Source organism: Vanessa atalanta, chromosome 19 (assembly GCF_905147765.1).
Source record: "Vanessa atalanta chromosome 19, ilVanAtal1.2, whole genome shotgun sequence".
NCBI lineage: Eukaryota > Metazoa > Arthropoda > Insecta > Lepidoptera > Nymphalidae > Vanessa > Vanessa atalanta.
Genome location: NC_061889.1, coordinates 709,230 through 726,500, shown reverse-complemented (window position 1 = coordinate 726,500; position 17,271 = coordinate 709,230). Strand labels below are relative to the sequence as shown.

Here is a 17,271-nt window from a genome sequence, read left to right as displayed (position 1 = left end):
ACGAATTGCCTATCACTCAGTTCGATGTTGAGGATAATACTCGACGAATCGTTTAGTTCTAAGTGGCTGCTATATGTGTAACGATGGCTGTATTTAAAAAAATATATATATATAATAACCAAATTTAATTGATGTCGTTTGGCCGATATCTTTCATAGCGGACAGTCTCGGGGGAGATCAGGCAACTACGCAGGACACTGTGCACTATGAACGCAAATGCTCTCTCTCTCTCTCTCTCTCTCTCTCTCTCTCTCTCTCTCTCTCTCTCTCTCTCTCTCTCTCTCTCTCTTTTCCCTCACTCAAAATCCGATGGGACGGCAAATCCATCACGACCGGAAAGAGATCAGGCGCAGGACCGATACCTTTACGTGCTTTCTGAGGCTGTTACTGAGAATTTTTCGAGAGAAAAATTAACTTTATAGGCCCGATCTAAGGTTTGATCCTCATATCAAGCCACTGGACCAACGAGGTACTGAATCACCAAAATATAACTAATAATAATACCGACATAAAAAACACCGCCATTAATAATTTATTTGTTTTCATTAACCCTTCGTTTGTTTTTCACTGAAAATTTTACACAAAGATCAATTTCTTTTTTTTTAATATAAACTATTAATTATACATATATTAATATATTAAAGTGTCATTAAAGTATATTTATTTCTGTTTCGTTTTAATTTTATTGATAATTCCATTAATTGGTTAAGAAACTATGTACTTCTAAACAATGACACGTGTACAAAAAGCAGGCTATTGTCGAACACAATCACTAACATAATTACATTTGTAATAATTCTAACAATTAAATCGAAACGGTTGGAAATTAAAGAAACCGCGCGCAATAGGCTATTTGACTAGTTTTTAAAATCCATTTTATATTATTTACTAGAGGTTAAGGAACCCAGTAAAAGTTGTTTTTTTTTTTAATTCTAGTACATATTTGTTGAAAAATATCAAATATAAAATTCCATATTTAAATAGCTAATTTAAAAAAATTCATTTTTGTTTATGGAATTTTGAATAAATCAATTATTATTTTCAACTTTCTTTAATAAATAACCATTTTTAATCTCATAATATATACTGATTACAATAATTGTCACTTTATTTTTCGGTGTGACACTAATATCTCGGTAGTCTGATAAAATCTGTTTTATTTGACACTTTAAGGTACAGTACGCTAGACCCAATAGCCAAAAATTATGACGTCTATAAGTGTCAACTGGTCCAAAAATAGGCACACGATAGATTGTAAACGAAAACGAAAATTAGTTTCATATACTAAATACTTCGTCGAATTAAAGTGGATGATGTATGTGAACGTGCGATGTCGATGTAATGACCTCGAGTCACATGACATGGCGATGTCAGAATCTGACCCGGGCATTTGTGAACAAGTGTTGACTTTATACCCCGTGTGAACATTTTTGTATTCTTAATAAATTGTTGTCTAATAATATAAGCTTTGACATGGTAATTACTGTTGATATACTTATTAGTTTCATATTGGGCGGGATATGAGTTGGATTTCAAAAATTTGTGTCCACCAATTCACATTAGAGCAGCGTGGTGAATTTAGATCCTCCTTTTCTAAAGGTGAGGGGATCTAAGAGGCTACTCTACATATAAAATTACTAGCAATAAATTGTATTTTTTACACAATATATACACGGATAATGTTTATTATTCCAAATAAATATTTAAATATACATATATAACATCTAATATAAAAAAAAAGTTTGTAGGAGATACGGATAGCAAAACAAATTATAAAATTAATTAATTACAATTAAATCAGCGTCTATTACATGTTGTTGATTCAAATAACTTTCTTTCGAGGCAGTAAAAAATTAATATTAAAAATCATAAATTAGCAGTTGACAATGATTTAATATAGATTTATCACCGGAAAGTGTCCGCTGGACAGATTGACATTCGCCTTGAAAATACAAGTCGAGCTGGTTTTTTTAATCTGTTATATAAATCTGTAATGCCGTGACCACACTTGCGGTTACAATACTTTGTCTGTAACAATACTAGTTTATGTTATAGTCAGTATCAAAGTGACTATTATTATTATTGCGATGTCAATGACCTAGTCCCTTATAAAAGTAGTGACGATTAGTATTCTTGTTTTGTTAATTGATAATAGTCTTTTTAAAGTAAACGTAATGAAATTTTACCAAACTATATACATACATTTATTATTATATCCCTGATTAAAGTTTATACCACATTTTTAATAAAGATTCGATTAATATTTCAATAGTACTTTCACAAGTGTATCCTCTCCCTTATATTAATTTATTCAGTTGCAAGTATTTAGGAACCAATATCGAAAGCGAAAATATTTATCGATAATATATTTCTAAATATATAAATAGGAAGTTCGGTCGTTCGGACAGCAAAATTGTAATTTATATATAAATTAATTAACAATATATCGCTTAAAATATTCAAAATTAAAATATTCAAATTGATATTGAAAAGCACTTTAAACCTTGACTTCGACTTGAGTTTTTTTTATATTTGATGTGATAGTGTTCTGATCGATCCTGGCCACGGTGGTCACTCGTAAGGGCGAATAGCTAATGCGCAGAACTCAAATGCACTTATATTCCCTTACTCTGATAAAAAGCCACCATAACTTGCTAGTCGAACCCGAGGTTTGACCCCAGGATTTCGGGACCTGCAGCCTTATGGCTCTTCACAATCAGCGATGATCGTCTGTAGTCATGTTGCCCGAAACTCCGATAACTCACGTATCGCCGCGATCATAGTCGATAACCGACGGCTACGGATGATTAGGCCCGCCACACAATCGTGCTTGCGGGTACTCCTCTATGAACGATAATTGCGAAAAGTTTTATATGCTAACTATGAGACCAACGAAACAGTCAGTCAGCTTAAACTTATTTTGTTTTATATTAGATTACATTAGACCTACCTATAAAACATCTTCGCTTATTTCAACTCGAGTAAAAACATCCGTTGCTTGAATTCCCCGCTGATTACGCACAGTTATCTAGGAACAATATTCCTCGCCTATAATTACATCGTTTATGACGTCACGCGTGACTAACAGACAAACATAGGTGCAAGACTTTTAGGTAAATGACGTGATCGTGACACAATCAGTAGTTATTTTTAATTGAAAACGAACGCGCCAAAACTATTTGAGGAACAGGCAATTAACTGATGTCAATAGTCTGATATTTCACTAACGGAAACATGACATTCTCGCTTGTCACGTAAATAGTACGAAGCGCAGCTATTTATATAAAAATATTCAATTCTAAAACCTCCGAAACGTCAATTTTATGTGTATTGGCTTAGTAGTTTTATATATTACGGTTAGACATTACAAAAAAAATTCCTCATTTATTAGAATAGTTTTCCGGTTGTGACATTCAAGAATCGATTAGTTTTGCTTCGAGGCGCAATTTATAAATCCACACATAAATTTTAGATAGAGCATTTCAAATGTTAAAATTATTTATATTTATTTCTCGGTACGTTCACATTTCTCATTTCTAGGAGACATGAGAACTTAGGACATAAGAAAACGACAGCGTTGTGTAAACGTAAAGATTTCAGAAACAATCACAGCTTGCAATCTATCAATAATGCATTGCACCGAGGCCGGCCGAGCCCTTAAAGGAAATCTCGCTCTGATAGACTAGGAAATCGTTACGTACATTTCTTTGTTCAAAAGCCGACGTGATGTGGCCTTTAACAATATAATTAAAGGAACAATACAGCATAATGACTGAATTCTTGGGAATTTAATGTTTTGTACCCGTTAGCGTACCCTTACAATGCCATAAAAGGTGTAATAAATGATGGCGAGGAATAGTTTAATTATATCTGTGCTAATAGTATAGAGCTGAAGTGTTTGTTCGATGCGCCCTAATAACAGGCCTTAGTAGTTCAATTTAAATCTTTTGCGTTTGATAATCAATTTATTAATGAACGATTTAGACTACATAACATGGTGGAGCACTTAGTTTCCACATTTTAACAATTAGTTTCACTTGTTAATATTAATCTTTCAAGGCCTGGAATATTTGTAAAATAAAACACAAATATGTCTACTATATGATTGTATATGTTTTGGTTACAGAGCTGGCCGGAGAAGGAGAAATCCACTAGCATTATATACAGAAGATGATGGCAATGACCTGAGCGACTTGGGAATCGGCACTTCTAGCACCAAGAGTAGCCTCAGCGAGGACTGCGATACGCACAGCTTAGCCGTGAGTAACTATATAGATTTAATAAAAAACATTTGATTAGAAGTCCCAGTGGTTAGAGAGAGCCGAGATGGCCCAGTGGTTAGAACGCGTGCATTTTAACCGATGATTTCGGGTTCAAACCCAGGCAGGCACTACTGAATTTTCATGTGCTTAATTTGTGTTTATAATTCATCTCGTGCTCGGCGGTGAAGTAAAACATCGTGAGGAAACCTGCATGTGTCTAATTTCAACGAAATTCTGCCACATGTGTATTCTGCCAACCCGCATTGGAGCAGCGTGGTGGAATATGCTCCAAACCTTCTCCTCAAAAGGGAGAGGAGGCCTTTAGCCCAGCAGTGGGAAAATTTACAGGCTGCTAATGCTAGAAGTCCTGTCTAGTATTTATTACCTTCGATGTCCTTATCAATATTAAATGTTGTAAGATTCTAAAAAAGTTGTCACATTTATAGTTTTGCATTTTACACATTTTGGCAAATAATTTAACAAAAAATATTGCTTGCTTACAGAGTGACGGTATGGATCTTGAAAAAAATCATTCAGATATGGAAAATATATCCAATTGTGATAACAATCGCAAACTGGGCTCCAGTGCCAACGAATACGACACTTGTACGACAACGACCATCAGTTCTCCCGAGCCCGAGGAGTACACGTACGAAGGCGCTATAGAGGGATATAAGTCGAGAATAATTTCACAAGCAAATAGCAACATTGCCAAAACAGCTGTTAATAATAATTTAAAAGAAAAATCACCAGATAAATCAAACGGTGACATCAACAGAATCAGAACGTCAATAAGCAACAAAATTGAAGAAAAAATGTCTTCTTTTCAGCAAGAGAGAGCAAACGATCTTAAGAATAACAACAAGAAGGATTTACCTAAAGTGAACATACATCAACGAAGAGAACAGTTTGAACGAGAAAATTCTCAAGAACCACAAATAACAAAACCAAAATTACCTGATATGGCAAATAAGAAGTCGATAAAAGAAAGGCTATCGAGCTTAGAAAAGTTTAATGAAGAAATGCAAATTCAGAAGTCAACAAGTGATTTAAGTAAGTTACCTGTCGAAGTAAAACCACTAAAGGACAGGTTGTCTTCACTTGAAAAAGTAAAATCTACGCCCGTAGACCTAGACAAAACAAAAAGAATGTCTAATGGTGACCTCAGCAATACCCGGTCGCTTAAAGAACGTTTATCAAGTCTTAAATCACAAACGTCGGAAGAGGAAATCAAAGTGACAAAAACTGAAGTGAAAGAAGTCTCTATGAGCCTTAAAGAACGTCTGTCATGTCTTGATGCAGCAAAAAATAAGGAAATACCAAAAATAGCAATCGAAGAAGCAATTAATAATAAAATAAAAGAAGATCGTGATAACAATGACCATAAAGAAAATTTGTCTGACAGTTCGCTCAAAATGAGCTTATCGGGAATTGAAAATCAAATGCAAAGTTTCTGTCGCTCCCTCGATAGCTTAGACATAAATGGTCAATCTTCTCCTAATTCATTCGAGAGAGTTCAGAGTCTTGAAGATTTTGATTGCGCTGAAATGCAAAATAACACTGTTCAGAGTGACATAGAAACTGAAGATAGTGGTATCCATACCGCTAGAGACTCTTGTGCACCAGCAGACGATATTGCTGATTTGACTCAAGTAGCTTCTCCTATTGGAGAACCTATGGCTGAAGTATCTGAATATGACTCTTCAAACGAAGATGGTGCCATGACTCTAATGCCTACTAAGATTGAAGAACCCATGGAAATAAACTTTGAAGCTAATCAAAGAACAATAGAAGATATTAGCATCCAAGAAATGGATGAACAAGAGAGTAAGGCTGACAGTGATAGTGCTAGTAATTACGTTCAAGCAGTTTCTCAGCCAGAAGACTTTAGTGTCACTGATGAAGTGACAGAAATTCAGATGGACAAAGAAGATGAAGACACATTGAAGAGTTTGGATAACCAAGATTCCAGTGTAAGTCTCAATGAACCCCTGTCAACTACATCGGAAGGCGACACGGTTGTATTTGAGGGGAAGATGACTATTCATTTGAACTTGAATGAAATTTGCAACAATCTAAGCACTGGTGCTGGGAACAGTTCTAATACTAAAAAAATATATTCCAATGACTCTACTAACAACAAAAGCATGCCAATGGTAACTGTCTCTAATATTACAACTACTACTAACATTTCACCAAAGAATTCCATTAAACCGCTTAAAACTAACATAAGAGCATCTAGCGATAACTCGCTTCATAATTACGTAGATAACTTAACATCGTCTGACAATTCATGTAACGTGGCCTCTGAGGCTCAAATCAATTGTGATTCATCTCACATTCATATACCACTTGAAAACCCGATTTCCAGTCCCGAAGACGAAGTAGCGGTAAGTAACTCGCAAGATTCTAATCCATTTTGGCAAAAAAGAACCAAACGGTGTCTAGAACCAAACAGACGAAAAACAATACTTTTTATAAATAATAAAGTAACAACTGTTAAAACTGTAACCACTTCTAGTAATAATAAAGGTAATAACGCAAGCAATTAAAGGCCTAATAAAGGTATATTATATCAAAATTTCTTCTCCCATACGCATTTTCATGTATTGCATTTAGTATGCAAGATAGATGAGAATATCAGTTATGGGTATAATTTTCTAGAAATTTTATGATCTCTTTATTTCCAAGTCGATATGACGGTCTTCTGTTTGTCTTATAAAGGTCCTCATAAATCCCTAAACTAATGCAATAGGTCACGTAACAGTACTGAACTCATTAATCAATAAATAGTAGTTACATTGTGTCTAAAAATCCGTGTGCTAAATGAGAATTACATTTCTAGTGCACCAGACTGTCCGTTTCATCGACGGACATCAGTGATCATTCGTAGTGCCTAGATTTATACAGGGTTTGTAAAACGTAGTGCCCGTATCATTATATCATTTTTTTCTAGATAATTAAGTTCCGATGTAGACCCCATTTTACTCATAGCATCTTAGAATATTTTTTTTTCTGTACGTGATATTTGTAAATTCATTACCGAAATATATGTTAAACTGTTATATATGGGTTTTATTTATGTATTTTATATTCATGTATCCTCATCAACACGCCATTCATTACGAGCGATCATAACTATGATAAGGACGGTAGTTTTGAGTAAGTAGGAAAAATACAGTGTGTTTGTTAATGAAATATGAGGTATGATAAAAACTAAAAACAATGCTGTTATCTGAAGAGCTCCTATCTAAAGCAAACTGGCCTCTATCTTATGATTATAGCTCAGTAAAGCGATAGATAGTGTCCTAAGTAGGCATATTTCTATTGCTCGATTTAATCAAGTTTCTATTGTATTGAAGGTTTTTCGTTAGGATCTTTCTTCGGCTTATGGTGATGGGTTAATGCAAGGTAAGACATACTGTGTGTAGTGTTGCGCTTCGTATCTAACACGCATTTTCGCCGCATATTTTGCTAATCTGTGTCATTTGTATTATACGCATGTACTTATTTTATCTTATATGCCTCGTTCTAGTTAATTATTATTTAACTATTATTCGTTTACAAGGTTTCAGTTTTATGATTTTGTCAATTTTTCTTTAAAGCTTCTTTTGTTGATTTCGAAGCAAGTGATTTTATCATTTAAAATAATTCGTTTTAATATAATTATTTTCCAAAACTTCAGGTCATTGACGCTTTAGAACTAGCGTTCCAAGAATTGGATTCGGAGGAAAGTGTCAACGTTACAATGGATGATAACAAATATAACGGAGACTACGCAGAGGGAAATGTTGATAAAGTTGATAATTTACTTGATTTTGATATCGAGAAGAAAGTGTCTGTGACACCGTTGTATGAAAATATTGATATATTTAATCAAAATGGTATTGTTGATGTTGGAGCGTTCCCACTAGATCTGCCCACAAATGCTTTAGAACCACCAAAAGAAAAGCCTCCTCCGCCACCAATGGATGATAGTCCTGAAGATGAACTGCTTGGAAATGTAAGTGTGCTATTTACTACCTTTTTTCCAGGTTTATAATCAGCGTTTCAGATATTTTATGTTACAAAAAACACAACTGAATTTTAAGAAAACATTTAAAACTCAAAAGAAAGTTATTATAATGCTATCATTATGGATAATATATTAAATAAATTTACAATTATTGGAGCCTTGGATTTGTAAATTATTTTTTAGGTAAAAGAATTACGCAATAACTGTTATTTTAGGGCAATTTCAAACATACAAGCTCAGCACGTCGTATCAAGAAAGAGATCCGAAACAAACGCACTAGTTTCCTAGGAATTGAGGGACAAGTAGACGATAGCTACTTGGACGTCGATCTGAAACTAGCTCCGCGACCTGACATCACCTCGTTTCTACAAGAGGAGACCAAGATCGAGAAACTTCTCTACAAAAAGACGTTATCCCATGATATGGACGCCAAGCTAAGAGACAGTCGAGATTCAGGAGTGGATATAGATAGAGGTCCGTCAGCTGAAGCCTGGTACAAAGGACAATCTTCCCCAGAAACATCTAACCCTCACAGTAGACAGAATAGCGAGGTATATACTGCTTTACCGATTCTAATTATTTTATGTTTTAAAATTGCATTGATGATAACTGATCAACTAAAAAATAAGACTACTTTTAGTCGGCTATAAATATCCACCCAGTTGAAATGGAGCGGTTTTCCTCTGCCAGAATCTCACGGCTACACTTTTAGGGATACCTCGTTTCATTCTCAATGCGCCTGTATATTTTTATGCGTGTTTTTTGATGACAATTTATATTAAGTATCGGATTTTTACGATACTTTTTGCACTGGGTTCAGTTCTACAAGGTGGTCCCATCTGAATGTCACTGATATTAGATATTGTTATATTTTTCATTTGAAGTACTTCCAAGAATACTTTTAAAGTCGCTTAAGTTTTTGTTAAATGTATTTCAGTACTTTTAATACTTGAAGTTCAAATTATGATTCATAACATTAGATAATTTTAACCGACCAAGAATTGAATAAAACTGTATATTTTTTTGAGACTTTTTACGACTTGTATGATACAATTATATATATAAAATTGATGTTAATAACTAATTTTGTTATTTTTTAGCCTTACACTCAAATAACGGTAACGTCAGACGAAGAAGAAGCCACCAAAAGAAATTCTGAAGTGTTCTCGAAAGCTCTAACAACGAAACTGACAGGCTTGACTGAGAACGGTGAATCGAATGAGAACAAAATAGATCATTTGGACAAAAAATTACAACAGCAACAGGTAAGGTCCGAAAATTGAGACGATTGCTCCGTAAACCTTCACACGATCTTGTAGTTTTGAGTAGAACTCTTCTAGAAGTAGTTGGAATGGCTTTAATATTATATAAGATGCCTCGTGCTACTTTAATTTCTTTCGTCGTATAATTGAAGAGAAATTTTTGTTAGTCCAGCATTTTTGTGTAAATATCAAAGATTATATTTAGTTTTTTTTTTTTTGTTTTGTCGTTATGGGTGTAAAATCGTAAATATAATCGACCCACGAAATCATTGATTTTGATTCATAATTATTTATAAAAATATACTTTATTTTTGATAAGATAATTAAATTGTTTCTACGTAAGTTTAATTGATCACCTGTAAGTTGTATAATCTTTATTTCATATTGTTATATAAATGTTAAAATTAAAAAAAAAAGTAACCTCTTAAAACGGTTTTGGTTGTAAAAACGGTTAAGGGATAACTATAACTATAACTATGGTTCATCAAGTAAATTGTACATTCGGAAGACAGGGACAGAAAAATTCATGATACTTTGAACCCTGTTCTACGAATATCACCTTTCTCGGTTCTGGTATAATACAAATTACATCAAGTAAAGCGACTATAACCACAGCTTCATAATGCTTGTATTGTACTTTACGCACAATCAAAGAAATTTCCGCGATGGTTTTATATAAGAATTATATATTAGATTTGTTTAGTTTGAATCGTTATGTATTTTATGCTAAAATAAATATTATTTATTTCAATATATATTCTGCCTTTCATTTAAACGCTGATCGAACCTCTTTGTAGTTAGCTGCTTGTTTAGCACGATGCACGTTTTGCGTATATATTGTTATATTTTTTTTCTTCTTTACGTTTAATATGAGTGTTGCTATTTTTAAAAATTGTTTTTATCTTTTCCTATAACTGTCATACATTATATCAAACATTATGTTAAATCGAAACTATTATATTTGTATACTATTTGAATTTAATAAATGATGTAATAGTTTCACAAAAAAATCATGAACCATTTTGTCGTGTGTAAATAACATAAGATGGCCGCGGGGCTGTAAATTTCCAGGCGGCTCAAATGTCTCGCACTAACGAGGATTGGCCTGACGGGCTCTTTGACGATGCTCATACGAAGGTGACTGACACATTTTACACTAAACAATAATTTTTAATAAACAATTTTCGGTTTATTCCTACTACAGTAGACAACGCTAAAACTGTTTTAATGCTAATCATATTGTTAAACTTCAAAGACATTCATACATAAAGGTAAGTCATATCGATCACTATTTATCTTTAAACCGAAAATTGTTAGTAACTAATAATAAAATTTTCATTATTAAATTAAAAAATTAAATGCACGCGAGCTTAATCTTTGCACTAAACTCACACTAATTAAATGACTAACTAAAGAATATGATTTAAATCAAATCAAATCCAATAGGAGGTACTGCGATTCGAACGAGAACTACTCCAATTAGAACAAGAAGAGCTTAAAAGACAACGCGAGAATCTTCTAAGAGACCAAAACAGAATAATACAAAAGTCCGTCCAAGACATTTCAACGGCGGGAGTTCCAGAGAAGCCGATCATTCACAGAGTGAATAAGACTAAAAATCAGAACTACAGACACTCGATGCCAAATCTTTTAGTCAGCGAGAACTACGTGCCACCAGTCGTTGAGAGAAAAGTTATCGACGAAGAGATGAAGAGAAAACCATTCGTGTCCGAAGAACATATTCAGAGCCACTTCGGCGTGGAAGAAAGTCGGAAATTGTTGTTCAACGATAAGACGAAGTTCGCTGAGGTTCGGAGACCAGTGCCCAATGTGATGAGACCTCCGCAACCAATTCTTCCCCCAAAACCAAGGAGTCGCGATTCTATTGAAAGGGAAATCACGATGAGGTGAGTTACAACTGACATGGTTGATGATAAAACTTCAAATACTTTTTTTACTGTTTCAACACTGCTGTAGATTAGGAAAAGAGAGCCGAAATGGCCCTGTGGTTGGGTTGAACGCGTGCATCTTAACCGCTGATTGTGGGCTCAACCCCAGGCAACCAATACCGAATTTTCATGTGCTTAATTTGTGTTTAATTCATCTCGTGCTCGGCGGTGAAAGTAAACATCGCAAGGAAACCTGCATATGTCTAATTTCAACGAAATTCTGCTACATGTGTCTCCACCAACCCGCATGGGAGCAGCGTGGTGGAATATGCTTCAAACCTCCTCAAAGGGAGATGAGACATTAACCCAGAAGTGGGAAATTTGCAGGCTGTTACTGTTTGCTGTTTTTTGTAGGAGAAGAGAGAGTAAATTGAACTTTCTGTTTGTATATTATTAACTCTATCAATAGTAGCAATAAGAGATACGTGCCAACAGGTTATATCTTTTATGAGCTCTTAGTTTTGTACTCTTTGAAAAAATACTTTGATAATAATTGTGTAATAAAATAACTGACACCATGTTTCAGGAGTAGTCGATTACCATCCGCGGTGGAGTACGTCAATGTTGAACGGAATGCCGTTCAGATGCGTCAGAAGGCTGTCAACGGTAATGGACAGTACCACCCCATGACCAGGCATACGTTACAGGTAACATACCTACAAATCAGATACAAATTTTACTATTTGTAAGATATATCTTGTTCTAGTTTGTTTTGAACTAATTCCTCCCCGCGGCTTCACCCGTTTGTTAATGGAGGGGGGGGGGGGAGTTTGCTATTTTCTGTACCCCTTGAAACTTGTATATTTGTAACTTACTTTCCAATCATAATATTAATTCGTATACAGTGTAACAGAAGAGTTTCTCAGATATGAATTTATATATACTTAAGTAATAGATAAAATATCTTGAAGCTTAAACTGCTCTACAGGTAAACTCCGATATGATACTCTTTAATTCCCACAAGTCATGCAAGTCTCACGATATTTGCACACTTTGATAATATTTACACTAGACAAACTACAGAACACATACGGATGATTATCTGAATAAAAACATGCTTAGTCATATTTGATGTCAATCTATATTCAAAATATTATATGTAGTGTTTGACTATCGACATACTCCCTTAACTACTCGGCCTACAAAGCGGAAATTTGGAATGTAGATTTATTTTATTAAGTAAGCGTTCGCTAAAGAGGTTTGTAGTCATAATAATTTTAAGGAGGAATTTTGTCTTTGTTCTCTGGAACATTTTTATTTTTACCCGTATGCGGTCGGGACTGCTCGCTAGTTCGTTTGTACAATATTTAAAACAATGTGTTAAAACATTGTTTTATCTGTAAAAATAGAAGAATTGACCAAACTCAACCGGTTTAATAATATCATTGTATCTCTATTTTCAGGCTCTGAGCGCGGCTCCTACACCCAAATTGATCTCAAATACAGATTGGATGCAAACACGCAACCAGAAGCCGAGGCAGAAACCAGCCAACTTCAACTACAACCAACATTGGCTGATACAGGTACTGTCAGCAAAAAATATTTTTTTTGTTTTTTTACTAACTCACCATCAAGTTGACAGCTACTTATTTTTTTCAGAATTCAATGCTCTATTGTATAATGGCTAGAGATTTCTGCTATCTCACCTCCTCCCGGGCAGTTATGGCCTTACGATTATTAACCCTAAATCAATGAGGCTGAATTGAAAACAATTTGATTAACTTATAAAATGTTGCTCGTCAGGAGGCGGAACAAAGGAGGCTCCAGGAGCAGCGCGCCCCGCGAGCCGCGCGCGCGCCCCGCGACCCGCCCCCCGCGCCCCTCTCGCACGCCAAGTGAGTTTTGTAACTGTTGTAATCCTTAAAATTGGATAAAAAGATTTTGGTAGATAGAATTTTGTAAGCTCTGTGCGTCTGCGCGTGGAACTCGCTGAACAAATTTCAGTGATACTGGGCTAGGTCACACGTCGAACAATAATTATTAAGTGATACGTGGCCTTAGCCGTTAGCTTTGTGTTGTATTGTATGGAGATTCGAAGTAAAACAGGCAACTAGCCTGAAAAGACTATTAAATATCAAATGGGGTAAATGGGGTAAGGCTATGAAAGTTTCACAAATCATTTACTATTTTATAAATGTATTCGTATTTATATACGTTATTAAATTAATAATTCCATTAAATTCCAGCCCGATCATCGGTCAACACCTCGTGCCCCAAGAGAGACGCGTGCGACCAGAGCCGATACCCAGGGCCGGCATGCCGCGCACCGCTGAGCCCAGAGAGGACAAAATGCTGAGCGTCAGTGGCCGGCGGAAATGCTCACACTGTGGAGAGGAACTCGGTAAGCAGAGGTTACACTCATAAGGACTACAATAAAATACCCAAATGCAGTATGATGCAGAAGATACTATAATGCACAAATCGGGAGACAGACATTATTTCCGAACAGGGATCATTTTTTTATCATATATGTAGCTGGACGGACAAATGACCCATCTGATGTAGAGCGAGCACCATCGCCCACAGACATTAGCAGAAATACAAAGCATTCCTTAAAACACCAACGCGCCACTGACCGCGGAACGCAGCAATAAGTTTCGCTGGGCGCGCAGGGCGCGGCGCGGCGATGATCATCGAGTCGCTGTCGCTGTGCTACCACGTGTGGTGCTTCTCGTGCGCGGTGTGCGGCGCGGCGCTGGGCGACGGCCGCGCGGGCGCCGACGTGCGCGTGCGCGCGCGCCGCCTGCACTGCCACCACTGCTACTCCTCCGACGACGGCTCCAAGTACTCCTGCGTGTAGCCGCCGGAAGGAAAGTGATAAATATATTATTATATATTCTCAATATTAATCAGTCTGTAAAAGTTACGTCAAAGTTTCCTCCTAACTTATATCCCTCCCCGATACCGCACCGGATCCCCCTCCGCACACGTGTGACGTCCCGCGTGCGCACGAGACTCGTCTCTGGCCTCAGCGCGCTCTGAGCCCATTATTGCACGCTTTCGTTTGCCCTCCCACCCCGAGGCCGTGTCGTAGACTCATTCGGTACTATATTTTGGTCGGGCTGGAGAGAGTACTTTTTGTGCACGCAAAATATTTTCTCTTGATCGAAAATACTAAATTTTGCGTCCTCGAGGAACTTTTTTCAGCCATCGACTGCGACACTGTCCTTGTGATTTTCAATAAATCCCCCTAACTCCTATACCTTGTTCCTTATTTGAATATTATATTTGCACGCCTGTTTGAAATCATAACCTTTATATTTTAACTGTAACTGAAATTATCACGTGGGTTTGAATTTTAGATGACCAATATCACTCGTTTGAATCGTTATGAGAACACAATTTGACGTATTTATATAACTTTGATTAATATCAGCGGAGCTATTCTGTAAAATAACGTTGATACGTAATTTCTACGCGTTTGTACTTCATACTTTTTAATGATTACTATCAACCTGATATTTCACGATAGTTTTGTTTCGAGTCCTCATAGAATATCTCTACAAGTTTACGGTGTATTTAAAGTATTGAATTGACAGCCTTTTCTTCTGTAGATTTCTTTCTTAGAATATTATTTTGAATTTCACTTATATTGTGCCATGCAGTGACTTCTTAATACTTAATCCCTTTGATTCGTTTTTATCTTTAATGTTAAAGAATATAACAATTGTAACTAATGAAAAGGAACGTATTCTAAATACATAGAATTTTGTATAATTTTGTAAATAATTTTTAATTTATGTTAGCGTGTGTTAATTTAGCTTTAATAGTTAGTACATTAGCGTTAAGAGAACATTTAATCCAAAAATGGTTATTGTTTTTATTATTGTATATTAATGATTTTCATACGTATGTTAATCTAACATTATTTGTTTGTGAAGTTCTTACGTTTTTTAACATAAATATAAATGTGATTAATTATTATTTTTCCTTACGTTATAATTATGTTAAATTTCGATGTTAATTGTCGATCACCCTGTACATTATCTATGTGAGCTACAACTGTATATCAATAAAATATTACGAACTTTATTATGTATTTAATTTGAATATCCTTACAGTTTTAATATTCACAAATATTCAAACCGGTAGTGAAAATCCTGATTCCATATCTTATCTATTACAATCACAAGTAAAAAACATTTGACGTTGGATTGATGCTGTATCACTGGAGAGGTTGAAAAATCATTGATATTCTAAACTATCTTTGGAAGTAAAATTAAAGTACATACGAGTAGTTTACTGCAATAGTGTGATTTTAAAAATAACGGTGTGTGTGTGTATGTGTGTATTGCAAAATATATCTGAGTAATTAGTAAATCACATGAAATATGTACATCTAATGTTTGCTTATATTTTTCCTTGTTATATTTATATAGTTATATTGGTCCACACACCAGTTCGTGAAGAATTACATCAAACTTGAGAAAGAATGGCAAAAGTTTTTTTTTTTGTGTATGTATACAAAGGCAATAGTTTCATGAAGGTGTGCCAAGTCACTGAATTTGTAATATATTTTAATAAACGAACGTTTAAGATAATTAAAATGATATACATATATAATAAATAAATCATATTTGAAATGAACGTCAAGCCTTAAACGCCAAGTTTTCGACTCCACAAAATCAATAAATAGCGTTCTCTCTCCAAAAGTTCCTCGCCCTATTAATGTCGAATGTTTATTAATGTTTGTGTTTAGTCCATTTTGTAAATTTCTATGTAAATATATTGAACGTAATAAGATTAAGCTATAAATAGTTTTGTGATTGTTTTTCTGTGTTTAAATAGCAGTTATTTTTTTTGTATCTAATTATTATTATTGTGTTGTTTTAGGTTGTGGGTTTTTTAATTCCGTCTACTACTATTATGCCTTCAAAATTAAATTGAGCCTGCAATCTCGACCGCACCAATCAATCTCTACCGTGTCTTCTCCATCGCACGTGACATTGGCGAAATAATCTGTGTCTTTTTGGCACAAATAAAAGCCAGAAAAAAAAAAAAACAATAAGTAGTTCTTGATGTAAGGTATTCGTTTTTATATTAAAATTCCACAGGTATTTTTAACGTTGCCGATTGATAAATTCAACATCGTTAATAAAAATGAATATTACTCAACCTAAGATTGTATAAATGATAAAAAGCTCGTACTTGTTGATTTTCAGGCGGTATAGATTATATTAATTTAGTTCTATTTGAATGTTATAATTTTTTATTTAATTGTTGGAAAAGAGTTACTACTGAATTTCTTGCCGGTTCTTTGCATTCCATTCCATTTGTAAAATTGTCTTATATGAAGTGCCTAAAATACCGACTTAAGTTGCTAGGAAATATATTTACTTATATAAACATAATAGGGTTTTTTCTATAATATTTATGATAAAGTACTGTTACTTAATCATAAATATTATAATATACTGTGTAATTCAATCGATCGATTTCATAACATATAATTATCCTCGTTTATAAGTTTTTCGTTAACAATTAATATTTTTTACTTACCTTATAGTTGTTCATCATTATTTGTTGTAAAAAGGAGCCTATTAGCCAAGGACGGCCTTAAAATTCTAAATGCTTTATACAAAATTTTATCAAGTAGTTTAGCCAAACAGAGCTTAGAAGTCGCGCTTTGCGTTTCGTATCTGTATTCGAAGATGGTAATAAGCGACCAATTCCCTGAACAAAAAATCAAACTAAAGTTTAAAGTTACGGTCTGTGTTTAATTGCACGCTACGACACTTAATTAATGTTTGACGAATAATTGTTTTGTATTATTTTGTAGATGT

General features: G+C 34.7%; 1 protein-coding gene across 4 annotated transcripts in view; it reads left to right on the top strand.

Annotated features, from left to right (window-relative positions):
- The window catches only part of LOC125071506, a 142,147-nt gene extending 126,870 nt beyond the window's left edge, over positions 1–15,277 (top strand). For 2 of the 4 annotated variants that reach the window (XM_047681787.1, XM_047681788.1), the window contains 12 exons: positions 4,127–4,259; positions 4,766–6,418; positions 7,948–8,265; positions 8,493–8,828; positions 9,378–9,542; positions 10,611–10,676; positions 10,986–11,446; positions 12,015–12,135; positions 12,892–13,011; positions 13,232–13,323; positions 13,675–13,829; positions 14,101–15,277. In XM_047681787.1, coding sequence (XP_047537743.1) covers positions 4,127–4,259; positions 4,766–6,418; positions 7,948–8,265; positions 8,493–8,828; positions 9,378–9,542; positions 10,611–10,676; positions 10,986–11,446; positions 12,015–12,135; positions 12,892–13,011; positions 13,232–13,323; positions 13,675–13,829; positions 14,101–14,288 — 3,808 coding nt within the window. In that variant the 3' untranslated portion in view covers positions 14,289–15,277. The remainder of the gene's footprint in view (positions 1–4,126; positions 4,260–4,765; positions 6,419–7,947; positions 8,266–8,492; positions 8,829–9,377; positions 9,543–10,610; positions 10,677–10,985; positions 11,447–12,014; positions 12,136–12,891; positions 13,012–13,231; positions 13,324–13,674; positions 13,830–14,100) is intronic. The other 2 variants (XM_047681790.1, XM_047681789.1) reach the window with 2 other exon arrangements.
- Positions 15,278–17,271: the final 1,994 nt, after the last annotated feature.